The 21,235-nt window shown below is 32.3% G+C and overlaps 2 protein-coding genes across 2 annotated transcripts; one reads left to right on the top strand and one right to left on the bottom strand.

Moving 5' to 3' along the window:
- The first annotated feature begins 82 nt into the window (after window positions 1–82).
- LOC133182369 (ERO1-like protein beta) lies at window positions 83–14,359 on the top strand. Its single transcript, XM_061317194.1, has 16 exons — window positions 83–241; window positions 2,808–2,927; window positions 3,891–3,974; window positions 4,375–4,434; window positions 4,887–4,963; window positions 5,331–5,404; window positions 6,549–6,669; window positions 6,816–6,856; window positions 8,165–8,176; window positions 8,892–8,984; window positions 10,159–10,328; window positions 10,609–10,685; window positions 10,796–10,865; window positions 10,988–11,074; window positions 11,637–11,776; window positions 13,797–14,359. The coding sequence occupies exons 1-16, from the start codon at window positions 137–139 to the stop codon at window positions 13,846–13,848; spliced, it is 1,383 nt and encodes a 460-aa protein (XP_061173178.1). The 5' UTR covers window positions 83–136; the 3' UTR covers window positions 13,849–14,359.
- A 3,385-nt stretch (window positions 14,360–17,744) lies between these two features.
- On the bottom strand, window positions 17,745–20,637 carry LOC133182372 (uncharacterized). Its single transcript, XM_061317196.1, has 6 exons — window positions 20,319–20,637; window positions 20,059–20,221; window positions 19,732–19,902; window positions 19,376–19,491; window positions 19,136–19,253; window positions 17,745–17,971 (listed from the first exon to the last, which is right to left on the bottom strand). The coding sequence occupies exons 1-6, from the start codon at window positions 20,594–20,596 to the stop codon at window positions 17,891–17,893; spliced, it is 927 nt and encodes a 308-aa protein (XP_061173180.1). The 5' UTR covers window positions 20,597–20,637; the 3' UTR covers window positions 17,745–17,890.
- Between the last annotated feature and the right edge of the window lie 598 nt (window positions 20,638–21,235).

Raw genomic sequence — 21,235 nt, 5'->3', positions numbered from 1 at the left:
ACATCATATCCTGTTATATGTTCTTTAGTTCACTGTATATTTAGAATCAAAACAAAAATTAGCATATGGATGTCTGCGTTAGCGGTTAGGTCTTAGATGAAGCGGTATAATATAATAATCATATAATAAGTGATAAATGACTTCACTACTGATAAAGGTTTTGATCTTCTCAGCCATACTTCCATTGCTGTCGTTTGCAAAAAATGGAAGTAAAAGCCAGTCTAATTCCTGCTTTTGCAAGGTAAGAACACCCAAATTCGAATTTCCTCTTCAATTTCATCAGCTATGTACATGCTGCAACTCGGATTAGTCATCATATTTGCCATATTTCTAGTATTATCAACTTGAATAATATGAAATGGAACTCAATCTAATCAGAACTTAAATCGAGAGCATTACAATTAACTTTGCATTTCAAAAAATGAATCAATTGTTACTGAAAAGAAAACATTGCATTGTTCAGTGATTTAATAGAAGCTAGAAGTGTACTTTCACATTTTTTGCAAAAGCAACACTTTTAGATGTTTCTATGTTAATATGGTCAGCTTAGCTTAGGCGTCGGAACCAGGGGGCTGGGGGGCTTAGCCCCCCTATTTTTTTTGCCCCCCCCTTTCAATTTGCTTCTGATGTCTATACTTAGAATACCTTTATATCATAACAGGAAAGGAGAAAATTATTGTATGCATGGCTGGATTGGAAATCGAACCTGGGACCTCCCACTTGCCATGCAGGTATTCAACCACTGAGCTACCAGGTGGACCATACATTTTCTCTGTTACAGATTTCATTGTTAACATTGACCACTCTGGACTTTCAGGTGAAAGTCCTGCCAGGGGCAAATAAGATCTTGGGTTGTGTCTTTGAGAGCAAAGACAATTTAAGGAGGAGGAGTCTAATGTTTTGGACCCTGGATGTTGGCCAGTTGGTAGCTCAGTTGGTAGAGCACTTGACTAGTAATGCGGGGCTTCAAGGTTCAATTTTTGATCCAGCGATACATTTTCTCTCTTCCTGTTATAGTATTTTCATCAATATACATGATGGGATCCCTGAGCTGTAGATTAGCAACAGGGAAGAGCAGCATATGTTATCATAAGTAGAAACTAACAAGTTCAACATTATTGTTTTACAACTCTTATTCAATTTCCTCAATCCCTAACCCAAATGGTTTTCGTAAACCCAGCATCAATATTGTATAACATACAGTTACATTTTTTGTAAGTTAAATAGACATCTAAATGCTTATGCCTTCCTATGAGTCAAAAACAAAAAGGTGGAATATTGATTCAGAAAGAATCATTGCTGTGTTTGCTCTGGATGAGAGTACTTTGTTTTTCTTAACATTGAAAGAATCTGTTACAATGATGTGTCACTTGCCTACTATGAAAGAACTAACTACTACTAGTTGGAAGCATATGTCTGTTATACAAGTATATTACAATAACAAGTATGTTAACCATTGTACCAGTATTTTGTTATGCTCATTGTAACATATGTTGTTAAGATAAGGTGAATACATGATTTTGCTTTTTAATCAAAAGTATTAAAACTGAATAAAAACTTCATGTGCATATGTAAATCTTAAAAAAAAAACAACATTGTGAGACAAAGTCAATTAGTCATGAGAATCATTGTTAAAAATATAAAATTACACAAATATTCTAAATAGAATGAATGTTACGGACAGATGATACATTAAACAAAAAATGGATGCTTGGATTGGTATATATTTTTGGACCTATTTTGGTTGTAAATGATGCGAATAATAAATTTCTAAAATATTAAGAAATTGTAAACTTACTATGATGTCCAAAATTCTACCTTTCTGAACAATCCTTATTAATCTACACAACTTTTTCTTACTTAATTCACATTATTGTAAAACTTTGAATAAAAAATTAACATCAATGCAATTAATTTTATTCATCTTCCTTATGTAAACACGACTTTAGTTGTTATTTTCAGGATTTTTGATAAAGGTTTGTTTGTGTCATCTGTCCTTAAGTTGCACTAAGAAAGAAAATTAAAATGCAAAGTTAAAGATTGTTCAATGGTGTTCTGCAATAATTGGTAATTTAATTTGGATAAAACAGTTTCACATTAAATATTCTGTAACTACACTTCTTAATACCTCACACATTTTTTTTCCCTAATAAATTTACACACCGTTATACAGTATGATGATGTGATAGTGTAAAAGTGCATGAATTAATCCCTCCATTAGAACTGAAATAGCCATAAGTACTTTATAATGTGATAAATTATTTTTAAAAACACCTGTTACCCTGCTGAACTGATAAAATTTGATGACAGAACAAAAATTATTGCAAGAGAGTTGATTCATTTTATCTCAATAATGCAATTATTTTGTAGGTATACTGCTTTAAAATGTTTTATTGATTTCAGAATTGAATTGATTTTTCTGGTATAATTAAAAAAAAATCAGCCATATGAGAAATGTTTTATTAAATAAACAGGAAAAGAGATGGAGATAAGGAAACTACCTCCCATTTAGTTCTCATTTAAAAAATGAAATATAAACATCACAATATGTTTTTATATTTGATGGTTTTTGAGAGAATAAAATATATTGCATACTGTACAAACTGCAAATGTTAAGAATTTAAAGTTGAATTTTATATTAATTAACAAAAATAGGCACATGTTTGAAAGATGTGTCCCATATGGATATTTTAATGAATATAAACAGGGAACTTTTTCACTCCAGATAGTACAAACTATTGAGTGACATGAAGTTGTATTTGCTAGAATATATAAAACCTAGCTAGATGTTTCTCTGTTTCATTTAGCTACAAGGTGAAGTAGATGACTGCTCATGTAAGGTGGAGAATTTGGACTCTCTGAACAACAAAAAGATCTACCCCATTCTCAAAAGCTTACTACAGCGGGACTACTTTAGGTATTTTAAGGTAATGTGGAGGGATGAATCTACTCTGATAAATTCCATATTAAAAAACCATTGTGCTTCACTTCTGTTTCCGAATATTTTAAGGTGACAATACACCACAGAGGATGTTTGTAAAAGACTAAGGTTAAAGGTCATGATTTGTAAGAGAGGAAGAAATTTTGATAAATGTAATAGCATACATTGTTAAAAAAAGAAGAAAAAAAGCATCACAAAACTTGCAAGTCCAGCACTAATAATTAGGAAGTAGTACTTCAGATTTTGAGTGTATTGAATGAGCATAAGGAAGAAGTTCTTCAAAAAATAGTTCTGATTATAAAAAGCTTTGAGAGAGGAATATGATTACATGTTGATATTACAAAACATATTGGATCAATAACTGGTGTGGTTGACTGGTACCTTACCACTGACCTTGAGTAAATTAGAAAATTTCAAGCCTATTGGACACATGACATTTCAAAATTTGTGCCCTGCGGATGAAATTGAGGTCTAAAAGTATTATCAGCATTTGTTTGGTCTGAATTAATTTCGTGACCTTTAGTAAAGTTTAAATTTTATATCAAGCATATGGAAACTTTATGTCCTTGTGGATAAAATACTGGCCAATGGATTTATATTATAAGCTTCAATAAATTATCAGTATTTATTTGACGGAAGTAGATGGATAAGATATCAGTAGTCTGCACCTGCCGTAAGGTTAAAACAAAAGTGGCTAGGATTTTTAAGTTGGTGGATATAATAGAAAAGAAGGAAAATGTTGTCCAAATACATGCCAGTACATATATTTGTACCTTAAGTTTTAATTTTAATTCGAAATAGATAGTATAGAGCTTGTTTAAAGTATGATTAGCTTCATTTATAAATATGCAGTTTTTAAATCAGTCAAGAAAAGAGCAAGATTGAAACATGGATGAAAATTTTCAAGAATAAAGATTCCATGGGTGTGAAGATAACTTGTCTGTTTTAGGTGAATTTAATGAAGCCTTGTCCATTCTGGTCTGATGATAGTCGATGTGCTCTAAAGGACTGCCATGTTCAGTCCTGTTCTGAGGTAATAAATCTTAACATTTTTTTAGTTATCTTTAAGACAATTATTTAAAATTTCATTATTAGATTGATTAAGAAATTCATCTTGACATAAATCCCTGATTAAAAAAAATATGAGTATTTGTAAACATTACATGTTGTATATACCTGGTACATCATACTTTCATTACAATTTCATATTAATTTTATACTAGCATGTAAAAATAAATATTAAAAAATGAGAAAGTGACAATTCTTTTTTATTATTTTCATCACCAGCAACATTAATAAAGGGAATTTCTATAGACTTTCCAATTCAATATTTTTGTAATATGAAGAGATCAGTAATGAAATATAGATGGAACTTTCAATGGAAGTGAAGCTTCAATGGCAAATCAATTAAGATGAAATTATTTCCTTTGCAGGATCAGGTGCCAGAGGGATTAAAGGCAAATGGCAATGGAAATCCAAAGGAAATCAATAAGGTAGCAGGAATAAATCTAGTCTTAGTGATTTATTTCATGTATGTGTATGTATACTGCAAGCAAATCAGTCCAAACTATATGTATAGAGATTGGATGCCTATTTAGTTTGCGCGAAGTTGCCACAAATGCAAATATTCCATATTACAAAATTATTATAAAAATTCTGACTACTGATAATATGGTGTACTGATGTGAAATTTAATGAATTGCATTCATTTTATGACTTAAAAAAAATGTAAAGTGATTGATGTCTGATAATCTTCCACATACATAGATTATTACTTTCTACACAAGTTTAAGTGTTTAAATTTAGAACCTCTCTTATTCATTGTAAGCAGTCAAGTCACAGAGCCTGGTAGTATCCTTTTTCATATAAGGTTAATGCAAATCGATGCAATATTTATAGTGCAACAATATGTCATGAATGTGTAACTATATTATGATTTTGACAGTACTCAGAAGAGGCTCAAAAAGAACCTGAAAACTGTGATCAGGAGAGAGAACTCAGTGCTTTAGACAGGACCATTAGGTGAGGTATACCTGTAGTAATCATACAGTACTGTAAAGGTGGATTTTTACTTGTGTATTTAATTATGCTAATTAGAAGCAAGAAAATTACATGTGGGAGTTATTTCCAGTGGGACTCACTATGTATTGTTAAAACTGAATAAAGTATGTTTAAAGGCATTGGTATACAGGGGGATATTTATGAAAGACGTCTTGCTGAATATTTATGAAAATTACTCTGTGAATAACAATATTTACAGTACCAAATTTGTGAAACAAAGGGTATTAACAGTTCTTCATTTTACAAAACCCTGACAAAGATTGAAGTGTCATTTATAAAGCCATATTGAAATTATGTTGTAATTAATAGAATTGTTTGTCTTATTCAGTGCTGAGAGATTAGAGGCTTTTAAGAACTGGACTCGTCATGATGATAAGCAAGAAACCTTTTGTGAAATAGATGGTAATTATTTTTTTTTTTCACAGTATGCAAAACTGAACTATGCAGGATATAAGATTAGAAAAAGCTAATTTAAAAAAGAAGGGAAAAATTGTCACTGATTATAAAAAAAAAAATGATTTTGGGATCTAATTCTGTGGGTTCCATATAGTGATCAGTCTTTTTCTCTATCTGTTAGTCCAGTATTAATTGTCCAGAGAACTTTCTCTCCCCTTATCCCATTATACATAGAGTACCCATGGGCAAAGTGTGTGCAGTGTCTTTGATCCAAGTTTACAGGTAAATGGTCATGGTCAAAACAGGCCTGTTTGAATATACAGTTGAACTTTGGAATCTCAAACACTGATATATCGAATACCATGGATATATGTCGAAGTGTTAGAAGTCCCAACCCCTTATTCATTAAGTATTTTACCCGTGATTCTCGAATCCTCGGATATCTGAAAGTTTTTTCTCGGTCCCATTGAGTTCGAGAGAACGGGGTTTGACTGTATTTCTCCAGAGCATGTCCAGAGTCTATTTTCTCCCCCCTTAGCCCAATCTGGCTCATACTTCACCTAAAGAGTGCCCTCAAGTAAAGTCAAGTTGTAATGTCAGAAGTAAAGGTAGAAACAATCTTTTTTTTTGGTAAAAATCCTTGTCTTAAGTACTGGTATGTAATTTCTGCTTCTGAAAGTTTGGCTCACACTCCTTTGATCAATAATAGAGAACCCTTGATCAAGGTTGTGCACCAAGTCTAAGGTCAAAGTCGAAGCAAATTTTGTGTAAAACTTGTTGGAGTGGGTAATAATTTATGATTCTGGTATCAATAACTCAAAAAAAATTTAAATCAAACTTTGAAAAAGCAAATTCATTGTTTTCTTCTTTCTTTCTTTTTTTTTTTTTACTTCTTATAAGAAGGAAATTCTCTTCATTACCCCAAGAAAAAAAAACTTTCTGAGAAAAAAAGTTCTCTCCATTTACAGTCCTTTACAAGTTCTTTTGTCTTTATGACCTTTATAATATAATTATCCCTTAATATGGCCATCATCTCAATGAAACTTAGTGTATTTTCCATTCAATGTTGTAAGAATCTCCTAGTAAAAATCTGTACATTTTATTCAATACATATAAATACATGTACTAATGATTTCTTTTCTATTGTAAGATGATAATACCCCTGACTGTCAGTATGTAGACCTCCTGTTAAATCCAGAGCGATACACTGGCTATAAAGGAGCCTCCCCTCACAGGATCTGGAATAGTATTTACGAGGAGAACTGCTTCAAGTAAGTCAGTATATTGTCCATCATAGCGAAGTCTTCTCATACTGTGTCTGTGTTACCTTTAAAGGTTTTTTGTTTTTTTTTTTCTTTGTAAAAAATTACAATGAAAGAAAAAAAGTTGTGTAAAAATAGATATTCTTGATTTACAGACCAGAAGGCGCCGTGTATGGGTCAAAGAAGGCTCTAGCAGGTAGGAAGTAAAAAAAAAAAACGATAATAAACAATGTTATGAATTCTAGAAAATTTCATGGATATTAACTTACTGATACTATATTACCTGAATGTTCTCTGTAAGCAAAATTTGCTATGATACACTATATATCATTCTAAGACTGTTTGGTAAAACATTACTTTTCTTAGATATTAACTTCTTTATGTTCAGATTTTTTCAGAGGTTTGTTTAGCACACAAAACAAATGTTGCACATTTTTGTTTCTTTTTCTTATTTTTGTTGAGCAATCTCAATAAATTGGTAGACTGTGACAGTTGCACTCAAAATTGAAAATCATATTTTACCTACTAGTATTTCAAGGATTATATAATGGTAATGTCGCTGAAATGGGAGCTTTTAATTTTTTAATTTACTAATTCATTTTTCATGAATTTCTACATTATGTATTTGTCCAGAAATATTGATGCTGAAGGAATATATTTTTTTTTATATATATTTTTCCTAATCATTCTTTTTATGTTCACATGTGGTTATGTTGATAAATGGAAGGTTTGTATTGCTTTGAATCCATCTTCCTGGGTACAAAGGTTGATTATCACCAAAGGATATGATCCTTAACCAAGATCATTTAGATAAGGTCAACTTAATTTGTTTTACAGTGTAAAATTCGTGTTTGGGACATATATTTAAGTTCCAGGGTCATGGGAGCTCATACATGGCACCAAGACTGCTCATGAGCACAGGCTTTATCTTGCCCCGAGTCAGTGTCATAAACACTAGATGTTGCCAATGAGCAGAGAATGTGTCACGGCCCTTAACCAAGGTCATTTGGACAAGGTTAAAATTCCAGAAACTAGAGGCATAAAATTGCTTTTTAAATCCATTAACTCTATGATTGAGGAACATAAGAAGGTTCAACTTGCCACAAAAATTGCTACAAGGAAAAATGTCATGACTTAGAATTAAGTGTCATTTGGATTAGCTAGGTCAAAGGACAAGATGGGAAACAGGGTGGTAAGCAATGTCGTATGCTTATTTGACCAAAATTTGTAATGCAAGAATGGAAGAAGTTTGTATTTGATACAAGAAGTGCCTTGTCTATGGAAAAAGTCCAATTAAGATGACTATAATTTAAGGATAATGAATGCATATAAATGTACATGTATATAATAAATGTAAAGATTAGTACAATCCATTTCCCTTGCCTTATTTTGTTTTCCTTTTTAAATTTATTTAATACACACAAATGCTTAAATAATGAGGATTTTTTTAATGCCCAGTAAGTGACCATTATACTAATTTGAAGATATCCCCATTTCATTACAGGCTCTTTGGAAGGTATGCTGGTGTTGCTTTTATATTTATAATCTGTGTACTAACTTTCTCTTTTCTCTGCCTGCAGCTCAAAATGCATGCAATAAAAGATTGATGCATGATTTACAACTATATTTAGTCCATGTATAATACATGTATTATGATTAATAAGATTATAAGTCAAATAGCTTACATAGGCACTGTTGTTCACTTTGTATGTTGTTGTGTATTCTTTTTGTTTTTAATTATTATTAATTTTAGCTCAAAGAGCTAATGAACTGATCATTGTTTTTCCTCTCTCTCAAATTTTCAAAGCTGATTACAGTCATAATACCATGAAAATGACTATTTATATAATCCAAACTACTGTCTATTAATTAATCTAATTTGTGTTCTATTCAGAAGATTAAAAATATTCTTTATAGTTTTCAAGTTGAATTTAAAAATGAACTAAAAATTTGGAGAATGAACACATATATGATACGCCTGATCACTGTTCTGGAATGGTGGCACAAATCTATCTTTGCATGTGAAAATTCTCTTTTCATCATGATAGCTTAATCTTTTGAATTGTAACAAATTATTCTAATATAAGATTATACACACTAGCTAGAATGTAGTTGAAAGGAATACAATTTAGTATTTGAATGACAATTTTTTGTTTCACTCTATGTGGATCACTTTTGTGAGAAAATTGCCATTGTATTTAATTCAGATCATTTATTCCTTTTTAAATAAGGTCTATGTTTGGAGCAGCGAGCTTTCTATAGACTTATATCAGGACTCCACACCAGTATCAATCTTCATCTCTGCAACGAGTACCTCTATCCCTGTGAGTTAAATACTTTGCTTTCAAGAAATTTTGTGTAGTACATGAATTGAGTATTCATGCTTCTTGTGTAAAACTTTAACATTTGGGGCTTTTTCACACGCATGGAAAAAAATGGATGTGTATTATTGAGTAACAGTGGCAGCACCAGAGAGTGATTTCCCTTCTTTACCAAAGTAAACAATTAGTAAAACAAATTATACATGTAAATCTATGGATAAATTGTAAAAGAAATACACATGCAGTATACTGTACACCCTGTTGTCAGCACCATTTTTCTGACATCTTGCCGAGAATAAAATCGACGTTCATACTTGAATTTTAATTCTATAATTACGGATTAATTAAGGGATTATACTTTGTATCACTGTAAAAGGTGACCAACATCTTACCTGAATAATGGACATGCCTTGGTTAGAAATGAAAGTACATTGTTTACTGACAGAGAAAATTTGTTGAACAAACCTCAAGATCTGTGCCAAATTTATTTTGAAATGAATTGCTGGTGTGCTAATACTTATGCACCAAATTTTTTTTCCATTTTACAGTATTAGACACAATTGTCAGGACATCTTACAAGAGCATCCCCTTTGTATAAATTTTGTCTATTCAGCTAACTTGATATGTATATGCAGGGTTGTCCCTAAGACCTGGGGGCTGGGGAATTTCCCTGCCTATATAATGACATTATCTTTTCCCCCAGTTACTCTGGTATTCCCCCTCAACCCCCTGTTAAGGGGGGAACCCCAGACCCCCTTCTACATTTTTAATATCCCTTGCTATTTCAGTTCTTAGGGACAACCCGGATTATGTATTTATTAAACATTTTGTAGAGGTTTCCAGAAAGTCTGAATAAGTAGCAAATGAGGTTTTATTTTAATGCATGTATAATTTTGACAGCAGTTCTACTTTTTTGCTGTTTTCCAATAGAAACTGAAAAATAAATGGAAAATCATTGGAAAGAGAAAACTATTATAAATATGTCATAACAGTAACAGAACATGAAAATAAGCATTGCATATTAGGCAAATTATCTGTTACATGTATATTAATTCCTAGAAAATTACAACTTCATAGCCAAATATGAGACAAAGTATTGTCTGAATTGATCAAATGCTTCCTCTAAATGTTAGCAAGTAATTGCCATTATACATACAATTAATATAATACTTTTCAGCAAAAAATTTATTGTCAGCACCAGAGTTCAAACCAAATACTGAGGAATTTATTAATCGATTTGACCCTAAAGCAACTAAAGGTCAAGGACCACAGCGACTGAAAAACCTGTATTTCACATATCTGGTAGAACTTCGAGCCCTTGTTAAGGCTGCACCATATTTAGAAGAGGTTTGCTACATTAAAACCATAAACCATTAATTATTTTAATAAATTAATGTAAAATATGTTTACTGCAAAGTGCCAAGAATGAACAATGTTGATTCATTATAAATGTATGTTATATCGTAAAGATCATAATGTGTTTTAAAACTACAAGGAATGAAAATCACTCCACTATAAGTATACAGGAAAGCATAATTTTAGTTTCACTGCCAGATAAATATATTTTCATTTCTTTCCTTTTTGTTATTTATTTTTATGCAAATATTTGCATTTTTTCTAAAACTAGGAAGATTTTTTTACGGGCAATCCGGAAGAGGAAAGGGATGTTAAGGAAGGAGTCAAAGACTTACTTAAAGTCATCAAGTAAGGCTCAAGTATCAATGAATACTTTTCACAAATTGGCCTGTATCACTTTAGATATTATATTGATTAATACCACATTCTGTAAGAATATGTTTTATGTTTTATATCAGATCGTTTCCAGACCATTTTGATGAAAGCAACCTTTTCAAAGGAGATCCAAAAGTAGCAAAGAAACTTAAGGTACTTCGAAATTTTTGAATTTTCTTTTTTAAAGTTTATGAAGTGGGTACAGGTACTTAATTCTATAAAGAGTGAATTTTGAAGAAATTAATGATTCTGATCAAATATATTATTATTTGCAGACTGAATTCCGTGAGCATTTTAGAAATATTTCCCGCATCATGGATTGTGTTGGATGTGACAAATGTAAGCTGTGGGGAAAATTACAGGTAGGAAACATCTTCCAAATTTTGTTAAAAATATTTTATGTTATGAAACAAAACATGATTCTTTTCTGGTCAAAGCTTGTCCATCATCAATCCATCTAGCTGTCTGTCTGTTGTACATTTTAGACCTCTTCTACAGAATCAGTGACCCAATTTCAACCAAACTTTCTTGTTTTTCTACAACTAAAGGGCTTTCCTGGGGGAGATAATTAGGAAATAGAGAAAATAGAATGGTTTGTGTAAAAATCTTTTCAAGAGCCAATGGACCAAAAAAGACAAAACTCAAGAGAAAGTTTCTTTATCTAGTGTGATTCAAGTGTGTTCAATTTCAAATCATTGCCCTGGGGCTAGGATGGGACCAAAAAGGGGTCAAAGTTATATATTGAAAGCTACGTGGAAAAAAAAAGCTTTAAAAGAGGAGCAAATATTTGTATATCAGCAACCCAATATAATGAAGCTTTGTTCAAATTATGGCCCTTAGAAAATTTTATCCAGGAAAACATTCTTAAAAGACTTGAACAGAAACTTCATGCAGGTGTATTGAAATGCTGTATGTGTTTTCCAGGTACAAGGTATGGGAACAGCTCTAAAAATTCTGTTTTCTGGAGACAGTATAGGATTACAATCTACAGTGAATGCCAATCACAAGCAAAAGTTCCAGCTTAGGAGATCAGAAATTGTTTCTCTGGTGAATGCTTTTGGAAGGTATGTTTCTTGCATGTTATTTGAATGTTGTTAAAATAATACATTGATCTGAAAACCTCAAAAAATTTTTCTTACCATAAAACAGAGATATAAATGTCAAATATTATTTTGACTGTCATCTATTTTTTATGCCCCGCTATGAATATGGCGGAGGCATATAGTGTTTGTCATGTCCGTTTTCTGTCTTCCCATCGTCACACTCTGCATTTAGCTCAGTTTCAAAGAAATAGTTCAAGATATGTAAACCAAATTTTATACAGAGATAAAGATGAAAAATTTTCTGACTGTGACCTTCCCTGTGACCTTGACCTCATTTTCCCCCGATTTGTGTACAGCTCAGTTTCAAAGTTATTATTCAAGATCTTTTTTATAAAAACTCATATATGGATATATATTGGCAAGAACTTTACAACTGTGTCATTATTTTTTTTTTTCATCTTGTCCCTCCTATTACCTTTTTTTTTGTCTTGAACTTGGTTTCATCAAAGCAAATATTGTAGATATTTCTATAAACACACTGATACATATTAGTGGGAGCTATTCATCTGTCTGAATTTTTTGACCTTGAAATTTCTATTACCTTGACCCTCGTCGCCCGTGTGGTGCAGTGGTTAGAGCGTCTGCTCTAGAGTCGCGAAGTAAGGAGTTGATCCTTACATCGCAGGTTCGAATCTCACTGTGGGACATGGAGACCGGTCCTTCGGATGAGACCGTATAAACCGAGGTCCCGTGTCGCAGTAGGTGCTGGCACGAAAAAGATCGCTCACTGCTCAATGGCCGTAAGTGCTGAGTATAGGACAAAATTTGCAGCTCTCCACTGGCAAGTGGTGGTGTCTCCATATGAGTGAAAAATTCTCGAGAGGGACGTTAAACATCATACAAACAAACAAAAACCTTGACCCTCTTATTCTTCATTTTGCATTTATATATGATTCAAATAAGTGTTTAAAGCTCACCTAAGCTGAAAGCTTGTGAGATTTTTTGATTGAATAGTGTCTGGCATCTGTCTGTCATGCTGTGTGTTGTCTGTAAACATTTCACATTTTTCAACTTCTTCTCCAGAACCACGGGGCTTATTTCAACCAAACTTGTCAAAGCATCCTTGGATGAAAGGAATTCAAGTTTATTTAAATGAAGGACCTCACTGTCCTTCAAGGGGAGATAACTAAAATTTAGAGAAAATTGAATGGCATCTTTTAAAAATCTTCTTCTCAAGAACCACCGAGCCAGAAAAGATGAAACATAGGAGAAAGCTTCATAACACAGAGTAGATTCAAGTTTTCTCCAAATTATGACCCCCTGGGGTAGGATGGGGCCACTTTAGGCTATCAAAGATTTGCATAGGAATATAAAGGGGAAAATCTTTAAAAACCACAGCAGAAACGAAAGTGCTCACACAAACAGATTGTATGAATTAATGACCTCTACCTATGACCTTTTGACTTCAAATAGATAGGGGTCTTCTTTATATCATAGGGAATTGTGATATTAAATTTTCTTAAAAAAGCTTTAAAAAAAAAACAAAACAAAACAAAACCAGTTATCATCTGGAAAATAATATTATTTGTAATGTAGGATTTTTGACCTTGACCTATTGACTTCAAAATCAAAAGGGATCTTCTTTAGGCCATGAGGAGTTGTGATATGAAATGTCATTGCAAAAGCTCGGAAACAAAAGCATAAACAGAATGAATGAATTTATAACCTTGACCTTCGACCTCAAATTAATAGGGGTCTTCTTTAGGCCATAGATAGTTGTGGTATTAAATTTCATTGCAATAGCTCAAAGGCTTCCTGAGATATCATTCAAAAATGAAAGTGTTACACACAGACAGAAATATAGATGGATGGATGGACAGACCCAAATTAATATCTCCCACTTTAAATGAAAGCAGGGGACAAAAATGCACAGTTAAACATACAAAAATAATGTATTACACAGAAATGTTCAATAGATACTGGTACATGTAAACAATAAAATTTGTTAATATCTGATTGTTCTTCATGTGTCTAATTTTAGACTCTCCAGTAGCATCCACACTATAGAAAAATTTCGTAAGTTGACAAGCTGACAGACAGAGGACAATGGTGCATACCCAGGGTAACTGTGGAATCTCCAGATGTCTGATATCAACAGTCTACAACAATGGATCTCATTTCACTCCATATGAGTAGTAACTGTAAAACTCTAGATATTGGCAAGATTATATTTTATTTTCAATCTTTGGGAACTTACCCCAATGTTTCTAGGTTTTTTGAGAATACATGTAAAAAGTAATTTTTATTAAAAGATAACAATTCGTAGGAAATTATAATGAGATAAACTGTGACATCACTAGATGCTCTTCTTTCTTGGTCATAAATGTAATAGTTTTTACATTCCATGCATAGTTCTTTGGGACCTATTTTTTCCTTCTTATGTTGTACCTACATGTACATGTATAAACTTTGGAATATGTTCATCTTAACATTATTTCAGGAAGAAAAAAAAATAAGGATTTAGAATTGTTATTATTTTTTTTATGTGTTGTGAATAAAATTTTAAAAAATCTAGGTGCAATATGAGAAATACAAAGTATATAAATGTAGACATGTATTTATATGATATTTTTTTTAATATGAAGATTGACAATGAAGTCTTATTTGTCCACTGTTATGTAATTTGTATTTATATTGTGCATGTTTGTACATGTATGTATATCATGTTATTGGAATACATAGAATACCTGCAAGATTGTTATATAATTTGTTGAATCAGCTTGTTAAATTGTGCATTATTTATTTCTCCTCAGTATTCCAAATACTAAGTGATATGCTAACAAAAAAATTGATAAAGGAGTGATACTTTGTCCATTATGAGAAAACTCTCTCTTCATAAGGTTATAGTATAGTCTATAAATATTTCACTTTGTGTTCATCTAGGTGCTGGATATAAGAATGTTATGACTACACATGTAGAAGAGTCTGTTATGGTTCTCTATACTTTTACAGCAGTCTCATGGAGACCATCTATATAATATCACTACAGTTAACACATATTATATCCAATGAGAAATCCATTATTCTGTATTTCTTAGGAAGTGAAAATCATCGGTTGTAATCATCAAGGATTGTAATTGAAGCATTTCACTGCATTTTGTATTGCATATAAATATTCAGTACAATGGTACCTCCTTTTTCTAACAAAAACAGGAAGTCTAATTTAGGTGTGTAAAGTTATTGAACTATTTATTACATAATTTAATTGTACATGTTGTAGATTTTGGAGTTTGCTTGAAGGTCACAAATTTTATGGAATGAAATGTAGTACATTGTAGTAGCTATTAGAGATAGCAAGAAGGCGGAGTAACCCACATCAGTACATTCCTATTGAATTTCCAGCATTCTATTAGAACCACCCTATAATGCCTTGTATTCTAGGTACCATGACTCTACCTGATAGAACCAGTTCATGCTATGCACTTATTTCTCTGTGATATCTAGAAACACACCACCATTTATTTATTTATTTTTATGGTTAACCCATATTGTGGATGTACTGTGCACACAATTTGAAATTATGTATTGGTTTTAAAATGTAAATATTTCTGAGAAAGAAGAAAAGTATTTTTGTTTTAGGGTTTGAATTGAATTTAAACTTACATGTATATACATGTAAAAGCAAGTACTTTGATTATTATTTTTTTAACTTTGACATACATCAACAGGAATATATATAAGAAATGTTTTGATTTGTTTAGTCATTATATAAGCATTCACTTCACATTTTTATGTGTACCTTTAGTTGAATCTTCAGACTCCTCTTATGGTATTTAATGAGCATACATGTATATGTTTATCTCTTTGCTTGGTGCTGTTATTATCATTATTATATATAGAGGATATTCAATGTTTTGTAGATGAATATGGAATTAATTTCAAGAGTGGGACAGGATTTTTTGATATTTTCATGAGTGCGAAGCACGAGTGAAAATATCAAAAAATCCTGTCTCATGAGTGAAATAAATTCCATATTCATCTACAAAACATTGAATTTTCTGTTTATTACATTTTCTTTGATTTTCTCTAGCTTTGCCTCTGTCTTTTCTTAACACAGTGTCATAGGCTTGACGTCATAGTTGAGCGGTTGAGACGTAACAGCTTAGCAGTTCTGAGATTGAAAACATTACATAGCATGGCTTTTACCAACATATTTGGGAAGAAATTTGCAGTTTTAGCTCTATCAAGATCGTTAGTTACTATCTCTATCTTATGACAGTCCAGAAATTATTTTTTACTTACTTTGATATCCTTTCACACTGTGAGAGAATATCATTTTGGTATCCTTTCACACTGTGAGAGAATATCACTTTTCTTCAATAAATAAATTACAGTATTTCACTGTTGAAAATGTAATAAATAAATTTTATTTAATTCTTTTGCATGACACACAATGCCTTATACTGTTGACCAGTGTTACATAATGTGTAGCTTAAGTTTTGAAATCCACAAGGTCGTATTCTGCCTCATCATGTAAATTTCTATTAAAATGTAAAAATTGAGAAACTGCAATAGAGGATCGTAAATTTCCTATAGACAAGTATTAAACACATGGAAGAATAAAGTCAGAAGAAATATCTTTTTTTTCCTTGGAAGACTTACCACCTGTTTTATATACAATCTAGTTACTCGAATGATATTTATTAGATAAATAGCACCAATTTAAGTAAGCCTGAAATTGCAATGTGATTTATATACCGGTAGATATGTTTTACTAGTATTTAATTTTTTTATTCAATGATTACTCTCTAACCATGCTGAAGAATATCTGGTCATTGTGTGTGTTGTTCATAAACTGGACAAAGTTTTCACTATTGGAATAGATTTTCATTTATTCTTTATTTTCTCTCATAGAATTAGATGTTTATTTATTCTATGCCATTTCAACTTGATTTTGAACTTTTCCAGACAAATAACATTCATTTTCAAAATTCCATCGAACAAGTTAAAGTTCTTGTGGTTCTAGTTTTTTAGCAAAATGTATCAAGAGGCAAACTGGAAACACCCTGTCAGGTTATCCATACATCTCTGTTATTAAGATCAGAGTCTTGTTTCTCCATGAAACTTGTTTTTGTGGAATTTATGTGTTTCAACCCTGACCAACACTGTTGAAACACATTATTTAGGGAAAAAGTCATTGTATAATCAAAATTATTCCCCTTTGTCACTTTGTTAAATCAGCAGAATGTATTTTAATTATAGGGATTTGGCCCTACATATTTTAAATTTTAATTTTTTTTTTCAAACATTAGAAGTTTGTAGTCAACTTATGACTTTTTTTTTTAAATAAGTAGTTGACATGGCCCTAATTTGAGGTCAGATGGTCAAGGTCACATTGATAGACCTATCAAATTCTTATCACACAACCAGACTCTATCTCTCAAAGCAGAAACTGCAAAGTATAGAAAGATTAGGCTTAAGTTTTAGGAATGCAGCATTGGTTAAGTTTTTTTTTTATTGTAAACAATGTAATATGTTGTTTTATATAATATTTGATAACTCCAGTTTTAGGTTATGTTCATATTAAACTAGTCTAAGAGTAATTGTCAAATTATGTTCAAAATCTGTTTTACTAGTTGCTAATTTTTCTGCAGAATATTGTTTATAGCTATGTTGCACTGTTTAAATGTTTTGCTTCCTTTTGATTGACCAATCCATTTAAAGAATGATCTATATTTTCTACATGTCTAATAAAATTAAATGTTTATAATCAACAAAATTGTATTTCTCTCACCAAGATCTTAACTGTTAGAAATGTATCCCTGAGAGACAAAATTCTCCATTTAGCATCAAAGAGCAGATAAAGGATGGCTCATAGAAGTAACAAATTTGTACATTTTTGGTTTGTAATTTGTTGCTGAGCAGAGTGTGAAGATTATCTCATCAAAAAGACACAAAAATATTCAAAAGCCAAGTATATATAATATAAAGAATTGAAATGAATAACAATATATGAAATATGCCTTTACATAATTGACCTGACTGTGCAGTTGAAGAGTACAAAATGTTCATGAACATTGTTTTATGCATAGAAATAAAATACATCATGGAACATTGATGAAGCACTTCAGAATTTCAGTAGCAGTTCTCAAGCTCAGGGGATAACTTGAATGCTTTCCTGTATAAGTCAGCTGCCTGCATACAATCCCCTTGGGCCTGTAATTAAAACAAGCACTCCATGAAATATTACATACATGTATATATATTTTAAAACTATTGGAGTAACAAGCAAATGTTATTCAATGATAAATAGCAATAATGTTAAAGACTTTTCATTTATTTGAAGTTTTGACAACTTGGCAATAAAGGGATCCTAGTTATGTTGCAAGATGCAATGATAGAATGGACTTTTATTTCAAACAGGAGGCAAATACAAAATATTTATCAAAGCACAGACTTGTACTTACTGGTAGATAGAGATAGGTGTTTAAATGAACTTCTAATATTGATCCTATTCAGGCCCTTACATATTTCCACAGCCTCCTGTAACAGGGCTATATTGCTTTTTCCTGTATGGTCCTTATGTTTAGACATTTACCTCTAGTCTCTCAGCCTCCAGTAACAGGACTATTGTTTTTTTCCTATTTGGTCCTTATGTTTAAACATTTACCTCTAGTCTCTCAGCCTCCTGTAACAGGACTATTACTTTTTCCTGTGTGGTCCTTATGTTTAGACATTTACCTCTAATCTCTCAGCCTCCTGTAACAGGGTTATTACTTTTTCCTGTGTGGTTCTTATGTTTAGACATTTACCTCTAATCTCTCAGCTTCCTATAAAAGGACTATTGTTTTTGTCCTGTTTGGTCCTTATGTTTAGACATTTACCTATAGTCTCTCAGCCTCCTGTAACAGAGCTATTACTTTTTCCTGTGTGGTCCTTATGTTTAGACATTTACCTCTAAACTCGCAGCCTCCTGTAACAGGGCTATGGCTTTTTCCTGTTTGGTCCTTATGTTTAAACATTTACCTCTAGTCTCTCAGCTTCCTGTAACAGGGCTATTGCTTTTTCCTGTGTGGTCCTTATGTTTAAACATTTACCTCTAGTCTCTCAGCCTCCTGTAACAGGGCTATGGCTTTTTCCTGTGTGGTCCTTATGTTTAGACATTTACCTCTAGTCACTCAGCCTCCTGTAACAGGGCTATTGCTTTTTCCTGTGTGGTCCTTATGTTTAAACATTTACATCAAGTCTCTCAGCCTCCTGTAACAGGGCTATTGCTTTTCCTGTTTGGTCCTTATGTTTAGACATTTACCTCTAGACTCGCAGCCTCCAGTAACAGGGGTATTGTTTTTTCCTGTTTGGTCCTTATGTTTAGACATTTACCTCTAGTCTCTCAGCCTCCTGTAGCAGGGCTATTGCTTTTTCCTGTTTGGCATCCAATTGTCTCTCTCCCATCTTTTTGTACATAATATCAGTTCTCAAAATATACTTCTTGCCAGACCTGAAAAAATTATTAAAGATTAAAAAAATTCATATCAGAATTTTTTTCTATGTTTCAATGCATTTTGTACTAATGTTACTTTACCAATTATGCTACATATTGTCTATCTTAAAGCTACTCACAAGAGTTGTTCCCCCTCATGAAGTCTTTGGTGATTAAACAAGATGGCCATTCCTTCTTCTGGTGTGATCTTACAAAGAACATTTTCTTTTTCTGCACAGTACTTTCCATTTTTATCCTGCCAGTATAAATAAATATATGCATTTGGAAAAGGGGCCATCAGAGAAATTAATTATTTCTAAAGATTACTTAACAATATCAAAAATCACAATTAATTATTTAAAAAAATATTTTCTTTTAATTACTTTTAGGTAATATATCCATAAAAAATGTAGGCAAAGTCTTATAACATAATATTGTTACATTAGAGTCTTTTTTCACTTTCCGACTATAAATTAAGTCTTTTGATACACTTTACTTTGTGCAGTGTTTGTGCTTCATCAACAAAGTTGGTGCTTCCTCCATTGAAATCTCCGTTGAGGTATATCATAAAGGTCTTCAGAGATCTCTCCTCTGGGCTCTTGGTATAATAACCATCAAAGTGTGGGGCGAAATGACCCCCTGGGTAATATCTACACAGCCGAAACAACTGGAAAAAATAGCATATTGTTGTACAATAACATGAATGGCATGCATTTATAAGTGTAAATTTTGAATTGACCTGAAGTATGAGTGTTACATTACACAATTTCCTTTTTAATTTGCTATACCAAGACATCACTAAGTCTTTTACATGTAATTGTACCTTGTTCAGTCCAACAGGTTGCCATTTTCCCCTGAGTAAATATGGTACACCATGAATGTGTAGGTCTTTCAGAGATGAATCTTCTGCAACTTCGAAGTCAGTTAAATAGGGCTGTATCCTCCTCCAGAGAATTAGTGCCATTTCTTCACTTTCTATCACTAACCTGTACACATACGATAAAAGGTAATCATACGAAAATGACCCCTCCCCCTTCTCTCTCTCTCACACATACACATATATTTATAAACACATAACGTTACCTGTCACAGCTGCGATAGTCTCGTTTTGCTCCTTTTATTTCACCAAATCCGATCTTTTCACCGTCTTCGATGACATGCTGACACTCACTTGGTGTCATTAATTTATGCAGTAAAAATCCTTGATCACCGAAGTCTAATATCTCAGTTCTTGAGACATTTTTGTCACAGTAAGAAGAGTCTTCAAGTGCTGACAATCTGTGTACATTATCAAGGTCACTGGCAAGTTCCCCGTTTACATCGGCCCCTGCCTCTACACCTGGTATAAATTCTGAACTCATGGTGAATGTTTCATGCCTACAACAGAAATGAAAAAATGTGCCAAGTCATCTTCGCTAGCCAAGTTGTTATTGTTTATTTCACAACAACCTTTTCCGGTATCCCCATCTATTTTTAGGTTTGACGTATACATGTATTTTTGATAAGTTGATCATAATTTTGTCTAGTCGATTAAAGGGGTGGGTGGTGTCGTGCGTTAATGATTTTTTTTAATAGAAGTACCAAGGAAATGTACATACAACAATTTCGTCAAAATTAACACATAAATTTTGGTATTTTATTGCGATGCGGGACTTATAGATGGATACTGGCTAGAGAGCAGAGGTACAGTACTTTGAGCACTGAGCTCACTAGTCCGAAACACACTCTTTTTACAATTCTGATATTTGACGGGATTGACGTGCCAGTCCGAAATATCTGACGTTTTTCAGGCTTTTTAAAACTTGATCAAAAAGTAAAACAGGAGGAGCACAATGGCACTATGTAATAAAGATTCTGTGAAAGTCTCATTAACTTTTATTCGGTAGAATAGGATTTGCGGATAAGAGGTGGATACCCCATAGTATAGAAAGAATGGCAAAATCCGTGGGAAACCCCAAATATGAAGATATCTGACAGTGATCGATCTAAAAAAAAAAAAA

Source organism: Saccostrea echinata, unplaced genomic scaffold (genome assembly GCF_033153115.1).
Source record: "Saccostrea echinata isolate AGI-Se365-2 ecotype Australia unplaced genomic scaffold, CSIRO_AGI_Sech_v1 ptg000009l, whole genome shotgun sequence".
Taxonomy (NCBI): domain Eukaryota; kingdom Metazoa; phylum Mollusca; class Bivalvia; order Ostreida; family Ostreidae; genus Saccostrea; species Saccostrea echinata.
The sequence above is the reverse complement of the archived record's forward strand: the minus strand, read 5'-3'. Positions and strand labels throughout refer to the sequence as shown.

Excerpts from the sequence above, each read along its gene's own strand:
- LOC133182369 (XM_061317194.1), top strand. The coding sequence starts at position 137 with ATGACTTCACTACTGATAAAGGTTTTGATCTTCTCAGCCATACTTCCA. Across the intron at positions 2,928-3,890 it reads ACTACTTTAGGTATTTTAAG|GTGAATTTAATGAAGCCTTG; the intron begins GTAATGTGGAGG and ends TGTCTGTTTTAG. Across the intron at positions 4,435-4,886 it reads ATCCAAAGGAAATCAATAAG|TACTCAGAAGAGGCTCAAAA; the intron begins GTAGCAGGAATA and ends TGATTTTGACAG.
- LOC133182372 (XM_061317196.1), bottom strand. The coding sequence starts at position 20,596 with ATGAGTTCAGAATTTATACCAGGTGTAGAGGCAGGGGCCGATGTAAAC. Across the intron at positions 19,254-19,375 it reads CATGAGGGGGAACAACTCTT|GTCTGGCAAGAAGTATATTT; the intron begins GTGAGTAGCTTT and ends TAATTTTTTCAG. Across the intron at positions 17,972-19,135 it reads AGGAGGCTGAGAGACTAGAG|GCCCAAGGGGATTGTATGCA; the intron begins GTAAATGTCTAA and ends TTTTAATTACAG.